The 25,978-nt window shown below is 55.9% G+C and overlaps 1 protein-coding gene across 1 annotated transcript in view; it reads left to right on the top strand.

The window, feature by feature from the left end:
* Window positions 1–25,978, top strand: part of DYSF (dysferlin) — a 96,472-nt gene that overhangs the window by 21,650 nt on the left and 48,844 nt on the right. The window contains exons 23-36 of the mRNA XM_051798115.1: window positions 1,193–1,385; window positions 3,937–4,092; window positions 7,590–7,721; window positions 9,347–9,513; window positions 10,341–10,455; window positions 10,907–11,012; window positions 12,057–12,199; window positions 13,457–13,630; window positions 16,187–16,280; window positions 16,505–16,582; window positions 20,392–20,573; window positions 22,404–22,544; window positions 23,456–23,485; window positions 24,352–24,378. Coding sequence (XP_051654075.1) covers window positions 1,193–1,385; window positions 3,937–4,092; window positions 7,590–7,721; window positions 9,347–9,513; window positions 10,341–10,455; window positions 10,907–11,012; window positions 12,057–12,199; window positions 13,457–13,630; window positions 16,187–16,280; window positions 16,505–16,582; window positions 20,392–20,573; window positions 22,404–22,544; window positions 23,456–23,485; window positions 24,352–24,378 — 1,738 coding nt within the window. The remainder of the gene's footprint in view (window positions 1–1,192; window positions 1,386–3,936; window positions 4,093–7,589; window positions 7,722–9,346; window positions 9,514–10,340; window positions 10,456–10,906; window positions 11,013–12,056; window positions 12,200–13,456; window positions 13,631–16,186; window positions 16,281–16,504; window positions 16,583–20,391; window positions 20,574–22,403; window positions 22,545–23,455; window positions 23,486–24,351; window positions 24,379–25,978) is intronic.

Below are 25,978 nucleotides of genomic sequence, written 5' to 3'. Positions count from 1 at the left end.
CCTTTTTTTTCCTGCCTTTTTTCCACCATCCCTTTTTTCTCACCTTTCCCCCCACTTTTTTCCTGCCTTTTTGTCCCCCCATTTTTTCCCCTCGTTTTTTTCCCTCGTTGTTTCCCTCTTATTTTTTCCCCACTATTTTTTCCCCTTGTTTTCCCCCCTCCCTTTTTCCCCTCCCTTTTTTTCCTTTCTCTTTTTTCTCTGCCCTTTCTCCCCTATCTTTTTTCCCCCCCCGTTTTTCCCTCCCCTTCTCCCCCAGACTTTTTTCCCTTCCCTTCCCCCTCCTATTTTTCTTCCCCCTTTTCCCTGCACCTTCTTTCCCTCCTCCTTTCCCCCCCTTTTAAAAAGACAGGACCCCCCCCCCCAGCAGTGTGGCTGAGTTGGGGTGTGCTGGGAGGTGAATTAACCCACCTTTGAGCTCCATCCCAGAGTGTGATCCCATTCTCTGCCCCATCCCAGAGTGTGATCCCATTCTCTACCCCATCCCAGAGTGTGATCCCACTCTCTGCCCCATCCCAGTGTGTGATCCCACTCTGTGCCCCATTCTCTGCCCCATCCCAGAGTGTGATCCCACTCTCTGCCCCATCCCAGTGTGTGATCCCACTCTGTGCCATCCCAGAGTGTGATCCCACTCTCTACCCCATCCCAGCCCATCCCAGAGTGTGATCCCATTCTCTGCCCCATCCCAGAGTGTGATCCCACTCTCTGCCCCATCCCAGAGTGTGATCCCACTCTCTGCCCCATCCCAGAGTGTGATCCCACTCTCTGCCCCATCCCAGAGTGTGATCCCACTCTCTACCCCATCCCAGAGTGTGATCCCATTCTCTGCCCCATCCCAGAGTGTGATCCCACTCTCTACCCCATCCCAGCCCATCCCAGAGTGTGATCCCATTCTCTGCCCCATCCCAGTGCATGATCCCACTCTGTGCCCCATCCCAGCCCATCCCAGTGTGTGATCCCACTCTGTGCCCCATCCCACTGTGTGACCCCTCTGTCCCATCCCATTGTGTGACCCCCCTCTGCCCCATCCCAGAGTGTGACCCCTCTGTCCCATCCCACTGTGTGACCCCCCTCTGTCCCATCCCATTGTGTGACCCCTCTGTCCCATCCCACTGTGTGACCCCCCTCTGTCCCATCCCAGAGTGTGACCCCCCTCTGTCCCATCCCAGAGTGTGACCCTCTGTCCCCCCCCCAGCCTGCAGCTGCCCCCTGTGCTGGGCCGACCCTGCAGCACGGCGCTGGACCAGCGGCTGTTCCGGCTGCGCAGCTCCCACCTGGAGCAGATGGTGCAGGCGGCCCTGCGGCTCAAGCACCAGGAGAACAGCCTGGACACGCTCCTGGAGCAGGCGGAGGACTGGCTGGGCCGCCTCAGGGCCATGGCACACGAGGTGACTGCTGGGGGACACTGCTGGGCTGGGGACAGAGGGTGACACTGCTGGGTGACACTGGCTGTGCCGCCTCAGAGCCATGGCACACGAGGTGACACTGCTGGGGGACACTGCTGGGTGACACTGGGTGACGCTGCTGGGGGACCCTGGCTGTGCCGCCTCAGAGCCATGGCACACGAGGTGACTGCTGGGGGACACTGCTGGGCTGGGGAGACATTTCTGGGGTGACACTGCTGGGTGACACTGGCTGTGCCGCCTCAGAGCCATGGCACACGAGGTGACACTGCTGGGGGACACTGCTGGGCTGGGGACAGAGGGTGACACTGCTGGGTGACACTGGCTGTGCCGCCTCAGGGCCATGGCACACGAGGTGACTGCTGGGGGACACTGCTGGGCTGGGGACAGAGGGTGACACTGCTGGGTGACACTGGCTGTGCCGCCTCAGGGCCATGGCACACGAGGTGACACTGCTGGGGGACACTGCTGGGTGACACTGGGTGACGCTGCTGGGGGACCCTGGCTGTGCCACCTCTGCACCATGGCACATGGGGTGACACTGCTGGGGTGACACTGCTGGGCTGGGGACAGAGGGGGGGACACTACTGGGGGACACTGTTGGGTGACACTGGCTGGGCCGCCTCAGGGCCATGGCACACGAGGTGACACTGCTGGGGGACACTGCTGGACTGGGGACAGAGGGGGGGACACTGTTGGGTGACACTGTTGGGTGACTGCTGGGGTGGCACTGCTGGGATGACACTGTTGAGTGACTCTGCTGGGGTGACACTGGCTGTGCTGCCTCTACACCATGGCACACGAGGTGACAGTGCTGGGGTGGGGACAGAGGAGGTGACACTGCTGGGTGACACTGTCTGTGCTACCTGCGTGCCATGGCACACGAGGTGACACTGCTGGGGTGACACTGCTGGGGGACACTGTCTGTGCTGCCTGTGTGCCATGGCACACAAGGTGACACTGCTGGGGTGACACTGTTGGGGGACACTGCTGGGCTGGGGGACACTGCTGGGTGACACTGGCTGTGCCACCCCTGCACCATGGCACACGAGGTGACACTGCTGGGGTGACACTGCTGGAGGACACTGTCTGTGCCACCTCCAGCCATGGCACAGAAGGTGACATTGCTAGGGTGGGTATAGAGGGGGTGACACTGCTGGGGTGACACTGCTGGGGTGACACTGCTGGGGTGCTCCTGGGGCTCCTGTGCTCCTTGGAGGGGTTTGTTCTTCCCAGTCTCTCCATGGTGTGCTTTGGTGGGAAGCAGGGATGGTGTTCCTGGAGCCCCAGTCCATGGTTGTCCCGTGTCTGGAAGGCGCCAAGTTTGGTGCCTTGGGGTGGAAGTTTGTCCTTGCTCATGGCCAAGTTAAGGCCAACAAGGCCAAGGGCAGGAGCTCCCGGGTTGGGCCAATCCCAGCACAAATCCAGAATGGGAAGGGAATGGATTGGGAGCAGCCCTGAGGGGAAGGACTTGGGGTGCTGGTGGGTGAGAAGCTCCACAGGATCCCGTCCAGAATCCCCCGTGCCCTGGGCTGATCCCCCAGTGTGGGCACAGGGCAGGGGGGGATTGTGCCCCTCTGCCCCTGTCTGAGGTGAGACCCCCCTGCAGAGCTGCTCCAGCCCTGGGAACAACAGCACAAGGACGTGGAGCTGCTGCAGAGAGTCCAGAGGAGGCCCCGGAGCTGCTGCCAGGGCTGGAGCCCCTCTGCTCTGGAGCCAGGCTGGGAGAGCTGGGGGGGTTCCCCTGGAGAAGAGAAGGCTCCAGGGAGAGCTGAGAGCCCCTGGCAGGGCCTGAAGGGGCTCCAGGAGAGCTGGAGAGGGACTGGGGACAAGGGAGGGAGGGACAGCACACAGGGAATGGCTTCCCAGTGCCAGAGGGCAGGGAGAGATGGGATATTGGGAAAGAATTCCTGGCTGGGAGGGTGGGGAGGCCCTAGCCCAGGTTGCCCAGAGCAGCTGTGGCTGCCCCTGGATCCCTGGAAGTGTCCAAGGCCAGGTTGGAGCAGCCTGGGACAGTGGAATGTCCCTGCCACGTCCCTGCCCATGGCACGGGGTGGGACTGGATGGGCTCTGATGTCCCTTCCCACCCAAACCATTCCAGGATTCTTTAATTACCCTCATCCAGCTTCTCTGGGCAACCTGTGCCAGGGCCTTCCCACCCTCACAGGACTGGGGACAAGGCATGGAGGGACAGGACACAGGGAATGGCTTCAAACTGGAAAAGGGGAGATTTGGGTGGGATATTGGGAAGGAATTGTTGGCTGTGAGGGTGGTGAGGGGCTGGGATGGAATTCCCAGAGAAGCTGTGGCTGCCCCTGGATCCCTGGAAGTGTCCAAGGCCAGGTTGGACGGGGCTTGGAGCCACCTGGGCCAGGGGAAGGTGCTGAAGGTTGGTGGAAGGAGATGAGCTTTGAGGTCCTTCCCATGAGCCCCGGGAGGGATTCCCTGCCCATGTCCCGGTGTGGATCCCTCCCTTTGGACACTGGGGTGTCTCCCAGCCCCAGACCAGCCTCCCATGGGCCCTGTCCTGTTCCAGCCCCAGAACAGCCTCCCGGACATCGTGATCTGGCTGCTGCAGGGGGACAGGCGTGTGGCCTACGCCCGCGTCCCCGCGCACCGCGTGCTCTTCTCCCGCAACATCCCCGACTGCTGCGGCCCCGACTGCGGCAAGCTCCAGACCATCTTCCTCAAGGTACCAAGGAATCCCTGTCCGTGGTGGGGGGGTATGTGGGGTCCTTTGAGCCACCACAAAATCCCAAACCAGACCATCTTCCTCAAGGTACCAAGGATCCCTGTCCATGGGGGGTGTGTGGGGTCCTTTGAGCCACCACAAAAACCCCAAACCAGACCATCTTCCTCAAGGTACCAAGGATCCCTGTCCATGGGGGGTGTGTGGGGTCCTTTCAGCCACCACAAAAACCCCAAACCAGACCATCTTCCTCAGGGTATCTCAGAATCCCTGTCCATGGGGGGTGTGTGTGGTCATTTGAGCCACCACAAAAATCCCAAACTCCAATTTCTGGGCTTCCCCCCCCCCCCCCCCCTTCCCATAATTTCATCTCGACACCGAAGAGAAACTTTCCAGGCCAGAGGATTCTGTAGGGAAAAGGGGAAGTGTATTTACATTTATTTACACAAATAAATATACCCTACAAGCTAAAAGCAACCATATATATAATATTATAGAATTATATATATATATTATATAATTATATAATTATAACTATGCAATATAATTATATTAATTATATTTATATATTTTATATATATTATATAATATATATATAATATAAATATATATATATATATAATTGGGGAAAGGGGAAGTGTATTTACATTTATTTACACAAATAAATATACCCTACAAGCTAAAAGCAACCATATATATAATACTATATAGTTAAATGATATAATTATATAATATAATTATATAAATTATATTTATATATTTGATATATATTATATAATATATATATTATATAAATGTATATATATAATTGGGGAAAGGGGAAGTGTATTTACATTTGTTTACACAAATAAATACAGCGTGCAAGCTAAAAGCAACCATATATATAATATTATATAATTATATTATATAATTTATATAATTTACATAATTTATATAATACAATTATATTAATTATATTTATATATATATATATTATATAATATATATAATATAAAAATATATATATAATTGGGGAAAGGGGAAGTATATATACATTTTTTTACACAAATAAATATACCGTGCAAGCTAAAAGCAACCATATGTATAATATTATATAATTATATTTATATATTTTATATATATTATATTATGTATATATATATAATATAAATATATATATATATAATATAAATATATATATATAATTGTTGAAAGGGGAAGTATATATACATTTCTTTACAGAAATAAATATACCGTGCAAGCTAAAAGCAACCATATATATTATATATATAATATATAATATTATATAATTATATTATATAATTATATTATATAATATAATTTTATTAATTATATTTATATATTTTATATATATTATATAATATATATATTATATAAATGCATATATATAATTGGGGAAAGGGGAAGTGTATTTACATTTATTTACACAAATAAATATACCGTGCAAGCTAAAAGCAACCATATATATAATATTATATAATTATATTATATAATTTTATAATTATATAATATAATATAATTATATTAATTATATTTATATTTTTTATATATGATAGAATATATATAATATATATGTATAATATATTATATATATATAATATAACTATATATATAATATAAATATATATATAATTGGGGAAAGGGGAAGCATATATCTGCAGCAGATCCCAGGAGTAGCTCCCTGTATCCTGCAATCCCAGGGCAGTGAAGATTTGGCCCAGACGGTGCTTTTTTTAGAAAATATATCTTGGTTTTAAATTTTTTTTACCTTTTTTCCCCCAATTCCTGACCCTCTGCCACCCTGAGATATTTGAGCTGCCGTTCCCCTGCCAGGCAATTCCCGAGTTTCTCCCATCTCCAGTGACATTCCTTGGCTGGTGCCAGCTTGGGAGCAGGGAATCAGCACTGAACAAGCTCTAAAAAAAATAAAGTCAAATAAAATAAAGTCAGTAAAGCCCCAAACCCATCTGGCAGCAAAAGTGAGCTAAAATCCGTAAATTGGGATTTTTTTTTTTCTATCCTTGAGCTCTGGCTGGAAAACCAGCAGCACTTGGATTAGGGAAAAGTGGCTGAGAGAGAGAAAAAAGGGCAATGAGGGAAAATTCTGGTAGATTATTTCTGTTTTGGCTGAGTGTGTGGGTTGGGTTTGGTGTCCTGACCCTGAAGGGTGTCCCTGTCTTTGTCCCTGTCCTTGCCTTTGCCTTGATCCTGACCCTGTCCCTGATCTTGTCCTTGTCCCTGACCCTGGTCTTGTCCCTGTTTCTTTGTCCCTGACCTTGTCCCTGACTTATCCCTGTCCCTGAGCCAGACCTTGGCCCTGGCCTTGGCCCTGTCCCTGACTTTGTCCCTGATCCTGTCCCTGACTTGTCCCTGTCCCTGATCCTGACCTTTTCCCTGACCTTGTCCCTTTCCCTGTCCCTGACTTTGTCCCTGATCCTGTCCCTGTTCCTGACTTTTTCCCTGATTCTGACCTTGTCCCTGACCTCGTCCCTGTCCGTGATCCTGTCCCTGACCTTGTCCCTTTCTTTGTCCCTGATCCTGTCCCTGACTTGTCCCTGTCCCTGATCCTGACCTTTTCCCTGACCTTGTCCCTTTCCCTCTGCCTGATCCTGTCCCTGACCCTGTTCTTGACTTTTTCCCTGACCCTGTCCAGGATTCTGACCTTGTCCCTGTGCCTGAGCCTGTCCCTGACTTTCTCCCTGTCCCTCATTCTGTCCCTGACCCTTATCCTGTCCCTGACCTTGTCCCTGTCCCTGACCCTTATCCTGTCCCTGACCTTGTCCCTTTCCCTGTCCCTGACCCTATCCCTGTCCCTGATTTTGTCCCTGACTTCGTCCCTGTCCTTGACCGTGTCCCTGATCCTGACTCTGTCCCTGTCCTTGGCTTTGTCCCTGACCCTGTCCATGATCCTGACCCTGTCCCTGACTTTGTCCTTGACTTTCCCCCTGATCCTGACTCTGTCCCTGTCCTTGACTTTATCTCTGACCCTGTCCATGACCTTGTCCCTCTCTGTCCCCCTCCCTGTCCCTTTCCCTGTCCCTGACTTTGTCCCTGACCTTGTCCCTGATCCTGACCCTGTCCCTGATCCTGACCCTGTCCCTGACCTTGTCCTTGACTTTCCCCCTGATCCTGACTCTGTCCCTGTCCTTGACTTTGTCTCTGCCCCTCTCCATGACCTTGTCCCTCTCCCTGTCCCTGATCCTGACCCTTTCCCTTCCCTGCCTTGTCCCTGTCCCTGATCCCACCCCTCTCCCTGCCTCCCACGCCTGGGCCTTTGAAGCTCCTCGGGCTCCCCTGGGAACACCTTTCCGGGCTGTTGACCGGGACTGGATGATCCCAAAGGTCTCTTCCCGCCGCGATTCCGCGTTCCCCAAAGTTCTCCCGATTCCCGGCCGCGCTCCGTGTCCCACCTCCCCCCTCCGGGGCACCATTCCCGCCCTCCCACCCCGAGCATTCCCGTTGATCCCCCCGGGGGTGCTGACGGGGCCGTTCCCGGGCAGTACCCGCAGGAGGAGGCTCCGGGGCCGCGGATCCCGGCGCAGATCCGGGTGCGGCTCTGGTTCGGCCTGGCCGTGGACGAGAAGGAGTTCAACCAGTTCGCCGAGGGAAAGCTCTCCGTGTTCGCCGAGACCGTGAGTGACCCACGGGGGTATCCCGGGATTTGGGGCCTCCCCGGGGCGGGCGGCAGCTCCACAGGTCACGTCAATCCCTGAAAACTGGGAGGAGAGGGAGCCAATCCCACCAACATCCAGCCTGGGAGGTTGGGGAGAAGGTTGGGAATGAGCCATAAATCCACGTTGTCCCTTCACATCTCCATCCACCTGCTGGAGGGAAGGGAATGGGCTGGACACTGGTGGGGACAGGTCACATTAATCCCTAAAAACTGTGAGAAGAGTGATCCATTTCCACCAATATCCAGCCTGGGAGGTTGAGGAGAAGGTTGGGAATGAGCCATAAATCCACATTATCCCTTCACATCTCCATCCTCCTGCAGGAGGGGAGGGAATGGGCTGGACAATAAGTCATGTTATTCCCTAAAAACTGTTAGGAGAGGGAGCCATTTCCATCAATATCCAGCCTGGAAGGTTGAGGAGAAGATTGGGAAAGAGCCATAAATCCACATTGTCCCTTCACATCTCCATCCACCTGCAGGATGGGAGGGAATGGGCTGGACCACAAGTCATGTTATTCCCTAAAAACTGTGAGAAGAAGGAGCTGTTTCCACCAACACTCAGCCTGGAATGCTGAGGATCAAATTGGGAATGAGCCATAAATCCATATTGTCCCTTCCCATCCCCATCCTCCTACTGGAGGGAAGGGCTGGCCACAGGTCATGTTATTCCCTAAAAACTGTGAGAAGAAGGAGCTGTTTCCACCAACATCCAGCCTGGAATGCTGAGGATCAAACTGGGAATGAGCCATAAATCCACATTGTCCCTTTATATCTCCATCCTCGTGCAGGACGGGAGGGAATGGGCTGGCCGCAGGTCATGTTATTCCCTAAAAACTGTAAGAAGAGGGATCCATTTCCATCAATATCCGGCTTGGAAGGTTGAGGAGAAGGTTGGGAATGAGCCATAAATCCACATTGTCCCTCCCCATCTCCATCCTCCTGCAGGATGGGAGGGAATGGGTTGGCCACAAGTCATGTTATTCCCTAAAAACTGTGAGAAGAAGGAGCTGTTTCCACCAACACCCAGCCTGGAATGCTGAGGATCAAATTGGGAATGAGCCATAAATCCATATTGTCCCTTCCCATCTCCATCCTCCTGCTGGAGGGAAGGGAATGGGCTGGACCACCAATCATGTTATTCCCTAAAAACTTTTAGAGAGGGAGCCATTTCCACCAACACCCAGCCTGGGAGGTTGAGGAGAAGGTTGGGAAAGAGCCATAAATCCACATTGTCCCTTCACATCTCCATCCACCTGCTGGAGGGAATGGGCTGGACCACAGGTCATGTTATTCCCTAAAAACTGTAAGAAGAGGGAGACATTTCCACCAATATCCAGTCTGGAAGGTTGAGGAGAAGGTTGGGAATGAGCCATAAATCCACCTTGTCCCTCCCCATCTCCATCCTCCTGCTGGCCAGGAGGGGGTCTGGGGGTGCCCATGGTGGGGTGGGGCTGGGGGTTGGCTTTTCCCAGGAGGCCCATCCTCGGGATGGGGCCCCGTGGGGATCGTCGGTGGGATTCCAAAGGGTCACCAACGGGATTTGGTGCCTCCCACCCCAAACCCCGCCTGCTGTTGCTCCCCCAGTACGAGAACCAGACGAAGCTGGCGCTGGTGGGGAACTGGGGCACCACGGGCCTGACGTACCCCAAGTACTCGGACGTGACGGGCCGGATCCGGCTGCCCAAGGACAGCTTCCGACCCTCCGCCGGCTGGGCCTGGGCCGGGGACTGGTTCGTCTGCCCCGAGAGGACGTGAGTGGCACATCCCAAAACACGGAGCAGGGCCCGGGCTGGGGGGCTGGGGTGCCCTGGGGGTTCCTCAGGGTGCTCCCTTGGGGATCATCCTGGAGCTGTGCATGGAGAACCAGCCCCCGGAGCAGGGAAGAGGGCTGGGGTCTCCGAGGCTGAGGAGGTTTGGGAATGGGATCCCCGTGGGGCACTGGCAGGGGTTTCACTGTTTTGGGCCTGGCCTGAGGGCTCCCGGGAGCTTTGCTTGGAGTCTGAGGTGGAAGAGGTTTGGGAATGCTGGGCATGGCCCCGGGCTGTGCCCGTGCCTGGGAGGGCGGGATGGGCAATCCCATGGGATGTCTAATGGAGTGCAGGCTGCTCCCTGATGTGGAGATGGGATTGGGAATCCCATGGGATGTTTCCTGGGATGCAGGTTGCTCCACAACATGGAGGGTGGGATGGGGAATCCCTGAATGGGATGTGCCCATGGGGTGCAGGCTGCTCCATGATGTGAAGGGTGGGATGGGCAATCCCATGGGATGTCTCCTGGGATGGAGGTTGCTCCATGACATGGAGGGTGGGATGGGCAATCCCATGGGATGTTTCCCAAGGATGCAGGTCGCTCCATGGTGTGGAGGGTTGGATGGGCAATCCCATGGGATGTTTCCCAGGATGCAGGTTGCTCCATGGTGTGGAGGTGGGATGGGCAATCCCATGGGATGTTTCCTGGGATGCAGGTTGCTCCATGACGTGGATGTGGGATGGGGAATCCCTGACTGGGATGTGTCCCAGGTTGCTCCATGGTGTGGAGGTGGGATGGGCAATCCCATGGGGTGTTTCCCGGGATGCAGGTTGCTCCATGACGTGGATGCAGGACACCTGAGCTTCGTGGAGGAGGTGTTTGAGAACCAGGTCCGGCTCCCCGGGGGGCAGTGGATCCACATGACCGACGCCTACACCGACGTGGTGAGGGGAAAGCGGGAATGCTGGAGCTGGGGTGGGAATGCTGGAGCTGGGGCAGGAATGCTGGAGCTGGGGCAGGAATGCTGGAGCTGGGAATGCTGGAGCTGGGGTGGGAATGCTGGAGCTGGGGCAGGAATGCTGGAGCTGGGAATGCTGGAGCTGGGGTGGGAATGCTGGAGCTGGGGTGGGAATGCTGGAGCTGGGAATGCTGGAGCTGGGGTGGGAATGCTGGAGCTGGAGCTGGGAATGCTGGAGCTGGGGTGGGAATGCTGGAGCTGGGGTGGGAATGCTGGAGCTGGGAATGCTGGAGCTGGGGCAGGAATGCTGGAGCTGGGGTGGGAATGCTGGAGCTGGGGTGGGAATGCTGGAGCTGGGCACCCCCCCGGGCTGGGAGTGCTGGAGATCAGGGGGGATTTATGGATCCTTTTGTTGCCAACACCCCTGTGTCCCGCAGAACGGGGAGAAGGTCCTGCCCAAGGAGGAGATTGAGTGTCCTCCGGGCTGGAAATGGGAAGACCTGGAGTGGGACACGGATCTCAACAGAGCTGTGGATGAGAAAGGTACCAGGGAGCACTCTGGGGGCCCTGTGCTCGTCCCCCATCCTGCTCTTCCCTCCCCAGGGATGAGACATGTCCTGGATCCCTGCTGGATCAGGAGAGGGGGGTCAGGCCCTGGGGGACCCTCTTGCTCGGGCTGGGGGTGGGAATTCCCAAAGGCAGCGCTCTCCTGGCTGCTGGGACAGTCCAGGGACAGCTTCCCGAAATTCTGGTGCGAGAGAAAGGGAAAACATGAGGCCAGAGATGGTCACAGGGGTCGGGGTGGCCCGAGGGAGGGAGGACAGAGAGTCCCCAGGCTGTGACTTTGAGCCAAGGGCCACCAGGGATCCTCCAGCTGGACATCCCAGAGGGACACATCCATGGGGGACCACCAAGGATACACCATTTGGACATCCCAGAGGGACACATCCATGGGGACCACCAAGGGCCACCAGGGATCCACCATTTGGGCATCCCAGAGGGACACATCCATGGGGGACCACCAAGGGCCAGCAGGGATCTGCCACTTGGACATCCCAAAGGGACACATCCATGGGGGACCACCAAGGGCCAGCAGGGATCCACCAGCTGGGCATCCCAGAGGGACACATCTATGGGGACCACCAAGGGCCACCAGGGATCCACCACTTGGACATCCCAGTGGGACACATCCATGGGCACCACCAAGGATATACCAGCTGGACATCCCAGTGGGACACATCCATGGGGGACCACTAAGGATCCACCAGGGATCCACCACTTGGGCATCCCAGAGGGACACATCTATGGGGGACCGCCAAGGGCCAGCAGGGATCCATGAGCTGGACATCCCAGTGGGACACATCCATGGGCACCACCAAGGGCCACCAGGGATCCACCAGAGGGACACATCCATGGGGGACCACCATTTGGACATCCCAGAGGGACACATCCATGGGGCACCACCACAGGCAGGAGCAACAAGATGGGAAATCTCCTTGGATCCGGACACTCCTTCCCTGCTGAGGGTCCCTGGTGGGACACGGGGTGGGGTGGGGCTGCTCACCCGGGTGTCTCCCGCTCTTCCAGGCTGGGAATACGGGCTGACCATCCCCCCGGAGCGCCGGCCCAAGGCCTGGGTGCCGGCGGAGAAGATGTACCACACCAACCGGCGCCGGCGCTGGGTGCGGCTCCGCCGGCGCGACCTGGAGCACATGGACACCTCCCGGAAGGTGGGATGGGCCGGGGGGGTGGCCCTGTCCCTGTCCCTCCCCCTGTCCCTCCACGGGGAGGTGGCTCTGGCACACAGCTGGTTTTCCCTGGAGTCGGTGGCCCCGCTCTCCACACTCGGGGGTTCCCATGGAGGGTCGGGGGCTCCCATGGAGGGTCGGGGGTTCCCACCTGGAGGGTCGGGGGTTCCCACCTGGAGGGTCAGCGTGTCCCGGGGGTGGCCGCCGCTCCAGAGGGGCTTGGCGGGGCTCTGGGGCGGGATGGGGACATCCCGCAGTGTCACGGAGAGCGGGGCTGTCCCCGGGCTGTCCCCGCCTGTCCCTGCCCCGCTTCCCTCTAGATGGTGCAGCTGGACCGGGAATGGCACCGCGGCTGCGGCTCCTCCCGCTTCCCAAGGACACTTGTCTCCCTTTCCAGCGCTTTTCCTGGAGAACTGGGGCCGTGGGGAGCCCCTGGCGCCCTGTTTGCCAGAGGGGGGTGGGTGTCACGGGGAGGGGACGCAGCCCTGGGGAGGAAAAGCCACCACGGGCTTGTGACCAGTGAGCCGGGGGGGGACATTCCAGAGGGGACAGAGCCGCGGGAAGGTGGGAAAGCAGAGGGAAGGCTGGGGAGGTGGAGACCCTGGATGTGGCCCCCTCCTTGCTCAGCATGGGGACCTCCCAGCCCAGTGCCCCCGATCCCAGTGGGATTCACCCCAGGGACTGGGGAAGGGCTCAGTTCCCGGGGGGGGACCCGGCACCGTTCATGGGGAATCCCTGGAAGTGTCCGAGGCCGGGTTGGAGCAACCTGGGCTAGGGGAAGGTGTCCCTGCCTGTGGCAGGAGGTGGCCCCTGATGGCCTTTAAGGACCCTCCCAACCCATTCCACGATTCCGTGATGATTTTAAGGGTCATTCCCAACCCGAACTCGATGACCTCGGAGGTCTCTTCCACCCTAAACATTCCTACGATCCTCTAAATGATCCCGCGCCTCTATTCCACCATTCCAAGCTGGGGGAGGCACGGGGAGGACAACAACCCCCCGAAGCCCCCGAATCCACGTTTTTGTGCCGGGAAAGCCGGGGGTGGTTTTGTGCCGGGGGTGGTTTTGTGCCGGGGGTGGTTTTGTGCCGGGGGTGGTTTTGTGCCGGGGGTGGTTTTGTGCCAGGTGGTTTTGTGCCGGGGGTGGTTTTGTGCCGGGTGGTTTTCCCTCTGTCACCCGCGGCGGGGGCTTTGGCAGCGACCCCGCTGAGTCCCGCCGTGTCCCCCCCTGTCCGGGCAGCCCAAGCAGGAGGAGCTGGACGGGGAAGGCTGGGAATACGCGTCTCTGTTCGGCTGGCGCTTCCACCTGAAGCAGCGCCGCACCGACTCGTTCCGCCGGCGCCGCTGGAGGCGCAGGATGGAGCCCCTGGAGCGCACCGGGGCCGCCGCCGTCTTCGCCCTGGAGGGGGCTCTGGTAGGGACCCCCTTTCCCCGCCCCAATTCCTGCCAGGCTCAGCTCGGAGCTCGTTATCAGCTCGTCAGCCGCTCCTTCTCCCGCCCTCCTTGTTTCCCGACATCCCAGCTTTCTGGGTGTCCCGACATCCCAGCTTTCTGGGTGTCCCGACATCCCAGCTTTCTGGGTTTCCCCGGCTCCTCGCTCTCCCGATCCAAAGAAACCCCTTGAACGATCCGAAAGGCACTTTTGTGACGGCCGGGGTGAAATAGAGAATGAAATAAAATATGAGATATTTAGCTACGAAGGTGTGACTTTGCAAAAGGTAAAGCTGCTTAAAAGTCTCTGACCGAACTGCGGGCAATTGAGATAAAAAGCTTAGAGAATGGGGAAAAAGCTTTTTAGCAGGTAGAGAGGGGTGTATAACCTGAAACTGTTTGAAGTGATAAAACTTTACGTAACTACTCCATAATGGTAAGAACAGGAGATAAAACTAGATGTCTATTTAGATGAGACAGACTGCAAAAAGTGCGTGTGTAAAGATAATTTTGAGCCTGCTACTTTCGAACTGTGTAAAAGGCTATGTTATTTCTTGGCTCGGGGGAGTGCTCTGGGGAGAACACCTACCCCCTTTTGCATCTCCCCGGCCGTAATAAAAGTGCTTTTCAGGTTGGCAGAGGTTTCTTTGAACCAGGGGAGTGCAAAGGGGCAGGTGTTTTTCCCTCCCCCGGTGCACCCCGCCGAGCAAAGGAACACCGCAGCTTTTTATACGGTTCGAAAGCAGCAAGTTTAAAATTGTGAGAAATAGAAACCCAGTCGGGCAATTTGCAGTCGGAATTTATTATATGATAAAAGCAAAATTCAGCGCTGGGTGATCAGGGAGGGGGTTCAGCAACTCTCGACGCCTGTCACACCCAAAGAAGACACTTGTTCTACGTTTATTTCCAGCTGCTACATGAATATTCATTATACATAAGTATAAACATTACACATTGTTAGGTACGTGAGTATAAACATTACACACTGTTAGGTCAGACGTTCCACAGATATTTCTTAACAAGGATGTTATCTATAAGCATCCATAATATATTGTTAAATCAGACTTTCAGCAGATGTTCGCTTGTTATCTCTACAGAGTTACAGATTTTAAGAAAGGTGCTATTATCCAGCTAACTAAACAAAATTCTCTCACTATAAATCCTACACAAGGTAAAAGGGAGGTAACTTGTTTTATCTCTTTTTAGGGGCCCAATTAAGTTTTACGACTTGTTTTTCTTTTCTCTCCAGGTCATATTGACCTTACACTGTTTTCTCTTAATTAGCTCGGATCATTTTCTCAGCTTATCACAAAAATTATCTGTACACACACTCTTTTTGCAGTCTGCCTTATCTGAACAGACAGTTAGTTTTACCTCCTGTTCTTCCCATTATAGAGTAGTTACATAAAGTTTAACGTTTCAAACAGTTTCAGGTTTCCCACCCCTTTTCTACCTGCTAAAAAGCCTTCCCTATTCTTTAAGCTATTTTTTATCTTAATTGCCCACGGTTTGGGCAGAAACTTTTAAGCAGTTTTACATTTTCCAAAGTCACACTTATGTAGCTAAATAACTAAATTTTATTTCATTTTCTGTTTCACTCCCAGTGGCTAAAGGAGACCCAAGCCCAGCACCACAAAGCTCCTGTTAATTGTTTTTTTATGGGTTTTCCCCCCCTCCATTTGGCTTTTTCCCCCTCTTTCCCTGCTTTTTCCTGCTCTTTCCCGTCCCTCCATCCAGAGTTTGATCCCGGTGGCTCCTTGAGTCTTATCCTTGAGCTGTGCCTGGAAAAGCAGCAGCGCTTGGAGGGGGGAAGAAATGTTGAAGCCTCCCACTGCTCCCACCCCGGGGGTCCTGGCTGCCACCCACCAGCCCTTGGGAGGGATTCCCAGCCTCAGAAATCCCTCCTTTTTCCTTCAGCTAAATATTCCAAGGCCAGGGGGGAAACTGGGAGGTGGTGAAAGGCCGGGTCAGGACACGGGGGAGGGAAGAGCCGAGGTGGGACTGGGAGAGAAGGGGAAGGGGCTGGAGCAGCAGGAGGGGCTGAGGGAGCTGGGGGGGCTCAGCCTGGAGAAAAGGAGGCTCAGGGGGGACCTTCTGGATCCCTAAAATTCCCTGGAATGAGGTTAGAGCTGGAGAGCTTGGGCTCTGCTGCCAGGGAACAAGGGACAGGAGGAGAGGGAACGGCCTCCAGCTGTGCCAGGGGAGGCTCAGGTTGGATATTGGGAAAATTCCTCATGGAAAGGGCTGTCCAGCCCTGGCACAGCTGCCCAGGGCAGGGGGGAGTCCCCATCCCTGGGGGGATTTAAAAATCCCTGTGGATGTGGCACTTGGGGACATGGTTGGGGGTGGGGAACAATCGGACTCGGGGGTCTCGGGGGCCTTTTCCCACCCAAATTTTCCAATTCCGTGGAGCATTAGAAGCCCAAACTCCTCCTGGCCACCCATGTGGGTGGTGCCCTGGAGGAGCCCATCCCAAGGGGGGATCCCATCCCGTGGGGGGATCCTGGGATGCCCACCCTTGGCTGCCTTGCCCTGGCAGGGGGGGGTGACGGACGACAGGAGCGACGACGGGAGAGGAGCGGCCCCGCTGAGCCTGGGGGTCAACAGACCCACCATCTCCTGCATCTTCGACTGTGAGAGCCCAAAAAAGGGGGGAAAGGGGGGAGGGAAAAGCATTCCCGGCCTCTTCCTGGCGCCCACGTGGGAAGCAGGTGGATGGGAGGAGGGTGGAGGGGCGGGAGGGGACGTGGATTTGGGAATATGGGAATGTGACACACTCGGGGCTGGGGGGACTGAGCCAGGGGGGTGGGAAACATTCCCTGGCTCATCCCTGACGTGGTTCCCGTCCCTCTGGCAGGTGGGAACAGGTACCACCTGCGCTGTTACCTGTACCAGGCACGGGATCTGCTGCCCATGGACAAGGACAGCTTCTCGGGTGAGCCCTTCCCATCCCTCTGCATCCTGGGGCTGGAAAACTTAGCCAGGGACACCTCCCACTAGCCCAGGTTGCTCCAACCTGGCCTTGGACACTTCCAGGGATCCAGGGGCAGCCACAGCTTCTCTGGGAATTCCACCCCAGCCCCTCCCCACCCTCACAGCCAGGAATTCCTTCCCAGTATCCCACCCAAATCCCCCCTTTTCCAGTGGGAAGCCATTCCCTGTGTGCTGTCCCTCCCTGCCTTGTCCCCAGTCCCTCTCCAGCTCTCCTGGAGCCCCTTCAGGCCCTGCCAGGGGCTCTCAGCTCTCCCTGGAGCCTTCTCTTCTCCAGGGGAACCCCCCCAGCTCTCCCAGCCTGGCTCCAGAGCAGAGGGGCTCCAGAACCCTGGGATGGCTTGGGAGGGATTTTAAAGGCCATTCATTTCCACCCCACTGCCCTGGGCAGGGACACCTCCCACTATCCCAGTTTGCTCCAAGCCCTGTCCAATGTGTCCTTGGACACTTCCAGGGATCCAGGGGCAGCCACAGCTTCTCAGGGAATTCCATTCCAGTCCCTCCCCACCCTCACAGCCAGGAATTCCTTCCCAACATCCCATTTAAATCTCCCCTTTTCCAGTTTAAAGCCATTCCCTGTGTCCTGTCCCTCCCTGCCTTGTCCCCAGTCCCTCTCCAGCTCTCCTGGAGCCCCTTCAGGCCCTGCCAGGGGCTCTCAGCTCTCCCTGGAGCCTTCTCTTCTCCAGGCTGGATGTGCTGGAGCACAGGCAGAAACCTCCAGGAGATGTGCTCAGGAAAATTCCAGAGGGTGGGAGGATATAATCAGGACCTCAGGGCAGAGGGATCTTCTCTCCCAGGGTTTGGGCTGAGCAGGGATCAGCCCCTGGCAGCTGGAGGGTCTCACATCCTCATTCCCATGGGCTGGGAATTGCCTTGGCTCGCTCCCACTTATTCCTCGGAGTGTCATTTGGAGGTGGAAAAACAGGAAAAGGGGATGTTACCGTGTGATTTTGAGGGAAAAGCAGGAAAAGGGGATGGCAGGGCCTGATTTTGAGAGGGAAAAACAGGAAAAGGGGATGTCAGGGTCTGATTTTGAGATGGAGAAGTGGGAAAAGGGGCTGTCAGTGCCCCTGGATCAGAGCTGGAGCTGGGATAATCCAGAATGTCCCCTGTGAGGTCGTTGCTGTGTGGTTGGATCACACCTGAGGATGTTTTGGAGCATCATTTTGAGATGGAAAAGCAGGAAAAGGGGATGTCAGGGTCTGATTTCGAGGTGGAAAAGCAGGAAAAGGGGAGGTCAGGGTCTGATTTCGAGGTGGAAAAGGGGATGTGAGGGTCTGATTTTGAGAGGGAAAAGTGGGAAAAGGGGATGTCAGGGTCTGATTTTGAGATGGAAAAGCAGGAAAAGGGGATGGCAGGGTCTGATTTTGGGGGGCAGGGGCAGCTCCTGCTCCAGGAGCCCCTTCCCTTGGGAAATCCTGGTGCCAAGGCCACCGTGGCACAAAGTGGGAATGTGATCCCAGAGCCTGGACAGGGCAGGAGGGGGATCCTGGAGCACGGGGGGGGCTTTGCACAGCCCCCAAAATAACCCTGGAGTGCAACTCCCAACAAAGGGCCTTGGAGAGCTTTCCCTGGAAAAGCAGGAGAGGCAAAAAAAGCCACTCCAGATCCAGAGATTTTTGTTTATTGGAACCCATTGTGCTTTGCTCCAGCTGGAAAAAAGTGTGTCAGTGGGAAAGGCTCTTCCCAGCTCGTTAACCACGGGAGCCAGGCGGGAATCCAGCCCCCAAATCCAGCCCCAATTCCTTGGGAAAGGAGGGCAGGAGGGGGAATGCTGGCCTGCTCAGCTGGCCCTGCAGCCTGGGGGTCTTCCTGGGACCTGAATCCAGGGATTTAGGGGGTGTTCCTGGGACCCAAATCCAGGGATTTAGGGGGTGTTCCTGGGACCTGAATCCAGGGATTTAGGGGGTGTTCCTGGGACCTGAATCCAGGTGTGAGTGGGGAACTCCTGGGATTTGCATCCAGGTGTGAGTGGGGAACTCCTGGGATCTGCATCCAGGTGTTTGTGGGATGTTCCTGGGACCTGCATCCAAGTGTGTGTGGGATCTTCCATCACCTCTGGCACCTTTTGGCTCCCAGGAAAATTCCCAGGCTTGTGGCAGTGCTGGGTTTGGGGTGTGGGGGATCTTCCTAGGATCTGGATGTTCCTGGGATCTGCATCCAGGTTTTTGTGGGATGTTCCTGGGACCCACATCCAGGTGTGTGTGGGATGTTCCTGGGATCTGGGATCTGCATCCAGGGGCTTGGGAGCTGTTCCTGGGATCTGCATCCAGGTGTGTTTTGGGAACTCTGGGGATCTGCATCCAGGGGTTTGTGGGATGTTCCAGGGATCTGCTTCCAGGTGTGAGGGAGATGCTCCTCCACCTCCAGCTCAGGCAGGACACCTTTATCTCCCAGGAAATTCCCAGGTGTGCATGGGATGCTCCTGGGATCTGCTTTCAGGATGCTCTTCCACCTCCCAGCCAGGAATTCCTTCCCAATATCCCACACAAATCTCTGCTTTTCCAACTTGAAGCCATTCCCTGTGTCCTGTCCCTCCCTGCCTTGTCCCCAGTCCCTCTCCAGCTCTCCTGGAGCCCCTTCAGGCCCTGGAAGTGGCTGGAAGGTCTCCTTGCAGATTTAGAACAATCCCAACCCTGGAAAAACTGATGGTTTCGGGTTGTCCTGGTGGGAACCTGCACAATTCCAGGGGGGAGCTCGGGTGGGAAGGGCTGGGCAGCTCCTTCTGTCCTCCTGCAGGACCTGGGGGAGCTCTGGGAGAGCTGGAGAGAGCTGGGAAGGGCAGGAATCCCCCAGGAACTGTTTGGGGCCCTCCCTGGGGTGTCTGGCGGGTCCCAGCGGGGCAGGAGCTGCAATCCCTGTGTCCCATTCCCACAATCCCTGTGTCCCACAATCCCTGTGTCCCATTCCCACAATCCCTGTATTCCATTCCCAATCCCGTATCCCATTCCCACAGATCCCTGTGTCCCATTCCTGTATCCCATTCCCACAGATCCCCGTATCCCATTCCCACAGATCCCCGTATCCCATTCCCACAATCCCTATATCCCATTCCCACAATCCCTATATCCCATTCCCACAATCCCTGTATCCCATTCCTGTATCCCATTCCCACAATCCCTGTGTCCCATTCCCACAATCTCAGTATCTCATTCCTGTATCCCATTCCCACAGATCCCTGTGTCCCATTCCCACAATCCCTGTATCCCGTCCCTGTGTCCCATTCCCACAATCCCTGTCTCCCACAATCCCCGTCTCCCATTCCCACAGATCCCTGTATATTCCCACAGATCCCTGTATCCCATTCCTGTATCCCATTCCCACAATCCTGTATCCCATTCCCACAGATCCCTGTGTCCCATTCCCACAATCCCTGTGTCCCATTCCCACAATCCCTGTATCCCATTCCCACAATCCCTGTATCCCACAATCCCTGTATCCCATTCCCACAATCCCTGTATCCCACAATCCCTGTCTCCCATCCCCACAGATCCCTGTATCCCACAATCCCTGTATCCCATTCCCAATCCCGTCTCCCATCCCCACAGATCCCTGTATCCCATCCCTGTATCCCATTCCCACAGATCCCTGTCTCCCATTCCCACAGATCCCTGTATCCCACAATCCCGTCTCCCATTCCCACAGATCCCTGTATCCCATCCCATATCCCATTCCCACAGATCCCTGTATCCCACAATCCCGTCTCCCATTCCCACAGATCCCTGTATCCCATCCCATATCCCATTCCCACAGATCCCTACGCCATCGTGTCCTTCCTGCACCAGAGCCAGAAGTCGGTGGTGGTGAAGAACACCCTGAACCCCACGTGGGACCAGACCCTGATCTTCTACGAGATCGAGATCTTCGGGGCCCCCCCGGGGCAGGGCCAGGATCCCCCCAGCGTGGTGGTGGAGATCTATGACCACGACTCCTACGTGAGTGTGGGGTGGGAATGGGAATGGGAATGGGATGGGAATGGGAATGGTGGTGGAGATCTATGACCACGACACCTACGTGAGTGTGGGGTGGGAATGGAATGGGATGGGAATGGGAATGGTGGTGGAGATCTATGACCACGACTCCTACGTGAGTGTGGGGTGGGAATGGAATGGGATGGGAATGGGAATGGTGGTGGAGATCTATGACCACGACTCCTACGTGAGTGTGGGGTGGGAATGGAATGGGATGGGAATGGGAATGGGATGGGAATGGGAATGGTGGTGGAGATCTATGACCACGACTCCTACGTGAGTGTGGGGTGGGAATGGGAATGGGATGGGAATGGGAATGGTGGTGGAGATCTATGACCACGACTCCTACGTGAGTGTGGGGTGGGAATGGGAATGGGAATGGGAATGGGAATGGGAATGGTGGTGGAGATCTATGACCACGACACCTACGTGAGTGTGGGGTGGGAATGGGAATGGGAATGGGAATGGGAATGGTGGTGGAGATCTATGACCACGACACCTACGTGAGTGTGGGGTGGGAATGGGAATGGGATGGGAATGGGAATGGTGGTGGAGATCTATGACCACGACTCCTACGTGAGGGCGGGGTGGGAATGGGAATGGGATGGGAATGGTGGTGGAGATCTATGACCACGACTCCTACGTGAGTGTGGGGTGGGAATGGAATGGGATGGGAATGGGAATGGGATGGGAATGGGAATGGTGGTGGAGATCTATGACCACGACTCCTACGTGAGTGTGGGGTGGGAATGGGAACGGGATGGGAATGGGAATGGGAATGGGAATGGTGGTGGAGATCTATGACCACGACACCTACGTGAGGGCGGGGTGGGAATGGGAATGGAATGGGAATGGTGGTGGAGATCTATGACCACGACACCTACGTGAGGGTGGGGTGGGAACGGGAATGGGAACGGGAATGGGAATGGGAATGGTGGTGGAGATCTATGACCACGACACCTACGTGAGTGTGGGATGGGAATGGGAACAGGAATGGGAACGGGAATGGGAATGGGAATGGGAACGGGAACGGGAATGGGAATGGTGTTGGAGATCTATGACCACGACACCTACGTGAGTGCGGGGTGGGAACAGGAACGGGATTTTTAGGAGCTGCTGATCCCGAGTGCTCAGGGCTCCTGCTCTGGGAATCGTGGAGTGGGAATTTCACCTCCTCTTTGAGCCCAAATGCCTAAAAAAGGGCATTTCCAGCTTTAGGAATTCCAGGGAGGATCTGGAAACCATCTGGGCATCAAACCCACTTCATTTTCTCACCTGGTTCATCCCGTGATCCCAGTTTTTGAGTGGTGGGATTTTGGCTGAGTTTTAGGGGTGTGTGGATGGATTCCACTGGGAAAAGGGGCAGGAAGCTGCATCTCCATCATCCAGAGTGGCCAACTGGACCACGTTTCCCTGTGGAAAAAGTTTGGGATGGGATTTGAAGCAGTGCAGGAAGTAGGGAATGTTTCTTCAATGGAAGATCCCGTTGCAGAGCAGGGAATGGGATTTTTGGGAGCTGCTGATCCCGAGTGCTCAGGGCTCCTGCTCTGGGAATCATGGAGTGGAAATTTCACCTCCTGTTTGAGCCCAGATGCATTTCCAGCCCTAGGAATTCCAGGGAGGGTCTGGGCATGGAACCCCCTGAACGTTCTCAGCTGGTCCCGTAACGCTCCATCCCGTGATCCCGGTTTTTGAGCGGTGGGATTTTGGCTGAGTTAGGGGGTGCGTGGGGGCGGATCCCAGCGGGAAGAGGGTTGGGAAGGAGGCTCCCAGAGCCCTTGTTTCCCCCTGCAGGGAGCAGACGAGTTCATGGGCCGCTGCATCTGCCGGCCCAGCCTGGAGCGCTCGCCCCGCCTGGCCTGGCACCCCGTCACCAAGGGCAGCAGGAACGTGGGGGAGCTGCTGGCGGCCTTCGAGCTCATCCAGAGGGAGAAGGTGAGACCCCCACCCATCCCTCCTGCCCTCCTGGAGCGCTGCTTTCTCCCCCTGGAGTCTCCCTGCCCGCCGGATCCGACCTTTGCCGGGTGTCGGGTTGTGTCCCCCCGGGCTCAGGCTCGGGAAGAGCCTCGTGGATTTGGCCCTTTTTGAGGAATAAATCCACGGGCTGAGCCTCTCCAGCTGGAGGAGGAGGTGGTTTAGGGCTGGCCTGATGGAAACCTGCAGAATTCCAGGTGTCAGTGCAGGTGGGAAGGGCTGGATGGCTCCTTCTCTCCTAAGACAACCCCTGGAGGGCTCAGGGGGAGCTGTGGGGAGCTGGGACTGCAGAGATCCATAAGGAATGCTGCCCTTTGCTTGGAATTAATTTCTGGAGGGGGTTTAGGAGAGCTTGAAGCCACACTGCCTTTTCCAGTGGCTGCTGCACATGCCAGGGGTGCCCCTGTGCCAGGGAACATGGATGGGCTGGGAGCTCCATCCCCCATCCCACCCCATCCCACCCCATTCCACCCCATCCCATCCCATCCCATCCCATCAATCCCATCCCATCCCACCCCAGCCCAGGTGTCCCTGGGAATGGGGATCCTGCAGTTCCCTCCTGCCTGGAGGTCCCAGCACAGCCCCTGGAGACAGGACAAGGCACCAACTCCCCTGCAGGGCCCTCTGCTTCCCCCTCACCCCCTGAGGGGAATCCTTGGGAAGGGCCTGGGGGATCCACAAATCACCCGGGTGGGTTTGAGGTTCTGCCGGTGCCTCCTGGATAGAGGAGGGCCCTGGTTTCCCTGGAATCCTCGTGCCAAGGGTGTTTGGAGCTGGGCACAGAGGTGGGCAGGGTGGGGTTGATGTTCCCTGCTGGGGAAGGCTGAGGTGGCAGCAGGAATTGCAGTGGGAATTGTGTTCTCTCTCCACAGCCGGCTGTCCATCACATCCCCGGCTTCGAGGTAATTCCTGACTCCTCCCTGCAGCTCCAGCCCTGGCCCTGCTCCATCCCCTGCTCCATCCCCTGCTCCATCCCCTGCTCCATCCCCTGCTCCATCCCCTGCTCCATCTCCTGCTCCATCCCCTGCTCCATCTCCTGCTCCATCTCTGACCCTGCTCCATCCCCTGCTCCATCCCCTGCTCCACCTGAGCTCTGCATGAACCTCTTGGAACTTCCACAGGCAGTTTGTCCGTCCCGTCCTCAGGAATTATTTTAGGATAAAGGAGTCTCCTTGCAGAGATTCCAGTGTCCTTCAGCTGGTAAAAAGAACTGGAAAAAGTGGGACAGCTCATTTATGGCCTGTTAGAGGGGGGGAAATGTGTCCCATTCCAAGGTCCAGAGGAGACCCCGGAGATGCTCCAAGGGCTGGAGCCAGGCTGGGAGAGCTGGGGGGGTTCCCCTGGAGAAGAGAAGGCTCCAGGGAGAGCTGAGAGCCCCTGGCAGGGCCTGAAGGGGCTCCAGGAGAGCTGGAGAGGGACTGGGGACAAGGCAGGGAGGGACAGCACACAGGGAATGGGTTTAGACTGGAAAGAGGGAGATTTGAGTGGAATGTTGGGAAGAAATTCTTCCATGGGAGGGTGGGGAGGGGCTGGGATGGAATTCCCAGAGAAGCTGTGGCTGCCCCTGGATCCCTGGAAGTGCCCAAGGCCAGGTTGGAGCAACCTGGGCTGGTGGAAGGTGTCCCTGGGTGGAACTGGATGAGCTTTCAGGTCCCTCCCAGCCCAAACCATTCCCAGATTCTATTCAGTTTCCACTGCAATTCCAAACCTCAGGATGGGCTGATGGATGAGAATTCCTCTAATTCTGTCCTCTCCTCCTCTTTTCCAGAGTGATTTGTCCTCCAGCCTGGACGAGGTGAGTCTTTAAGGATCCCTTGCTTTTCATCTCGGGCTGGGGCAGATTTGCCTCCCTGGGGGAGCCCCTTTTTCCAGGAGCATCCGGGTTTTGGGGACAGGAATGACCACCAGCAGGACGGGGTGGGTGGACTCTGTGCTTGAGCCATGGCAGGGAAAGTCAAGGTGGGATTGGGAAGCATGTTGGGATCCATCCCAGCTCCCTGGGATGTGTGTGTGTGTGTGAGGAGTTCCCCCTTCCCAGAGCACGCATGGAAAAGCTGGAATGCTGGGCTGGCCCTCGGCTGCACCTCAACTGGAGTCCCAGTTGCCACCTTTTCCTGGGGGATTGGCCAGGAATTGAGGATTTCCTGGACTGTTCCAGTGGTTCTGAAGGAAATATTGTCATCAGGGAGGTGGTGGCTGCCCCATCCCTGGAAAAGTTCAGGGTTAGGTTGGATGGGGCCTGGAGCAAGCTGGGATAGTGGGAGGTGTCCCTGCTCATCCCAGGAGGTTTGGACTGGATGACTTTTGAGTCTAACCCAAACTATTCCGTGGTTCTGTGATTCCAAGACCAGGATCCCAACCTGTCCAGGTCTCTCCCCAGACCTCATGGTTCCTTCGGAGCAGATCGCTACGAGGGAAATTCTATCCTGGAAAACTCCAGGCAGGGGTCTGCTGGAGTGTTGGGGTGGCCCCTGGAGCCAGGTGACCCCAAAATCTGGGAGATGAGCTAGGGAAGGACCTGAGGCCTGCAGAGAGCCTGGCCACATTCCCGTGGAAGGTTGGATTGGATGGGATGAGCACACTTTCCCAGCTGCCTTTCCCGAGGGAGCAGGGCCCACCCCTGTGCTCCCATGAGTTGGTGTGACCATAATCATCTCTCTGCTCTTTCTCCTCCCTTTTTCCCATCCCTGGATGGGGAATTCCACAGCTCTGCCTCCCGGCCTTGTTCTCCGAGGGGCTCCTCCAATGGGTATTTTGCTCCCCTCCACCCCCTTCCTTTTCCCAGAAATCCAAGCAAAATCCCAGCAGAGACTCTCGGGGAGAGCAGCTCCTCCAGAGGGGCCTGGCCTGGCTCTCCTGCCCCGTGGGACCCCCACCCCACCCCTCCCCCTGAGCCTCACCCCAAAGTTTGGGGCCAGCCCGAGTCTCCAGCGCCTTGGGGAGAATCCAGCTCCTGGAGGACCAGGCTGGGACCATCCTCCCGCTCCATCTCTGCTTGGGAACGGCCTTTTGGGGCCAAATCCCCTCCAAACTGTGGGATTTAAGCCCTTCTTGGAGCTGCCATTCCAACTGGGAGACGCTCCCAGCCCCGGCTCAGTGTTGGCTTCACCCACCGCTCTTCCAGCCCTGGCTCATGGCCAGGGTGGGATCAGCCGAGCTCCAGAGCTCCATCCCACCTGCATTCCCTCGGATTTGTCCTTGTCCAAGCCATCCCACTGCCAGCAGGTGTTTTCCTGGCTGTGTCCCCCCTCTGACCCGCTGTGGGTGAGAGCTGTGCCTGGGAATTGCTTGTTCCCTGATCCCTGCCTGCTCCTGCCTCCTCCCCGGCACTCCCTGCTCCCTGCTGTCCGTCTGCTGGGACATCTGATCCTCCTGGAATCGCTGAGGGCCGGGAG

This window comes from Manacus candei, unplaced genomic scaffold (assembly GCF_025592945.1).
Source record: "Manacus candei isolate 608988 ecotype Guabito, Panama unplaced genomic scaffold, ASM2559294v1 h1tg000048l, whole genome shotgun sequence".
Classification (NCBI taxonomy): domain Eukaryota; kingdom Metazoa; phylum Chordata; class Aves; order Passeriformes; family Pipridae; genus Manacus; species Manacus candei.
Note: the sequence above shows the minus strand (reverse complement) of the source record. Positions and strands in the feature narration are given on the sequence as shown.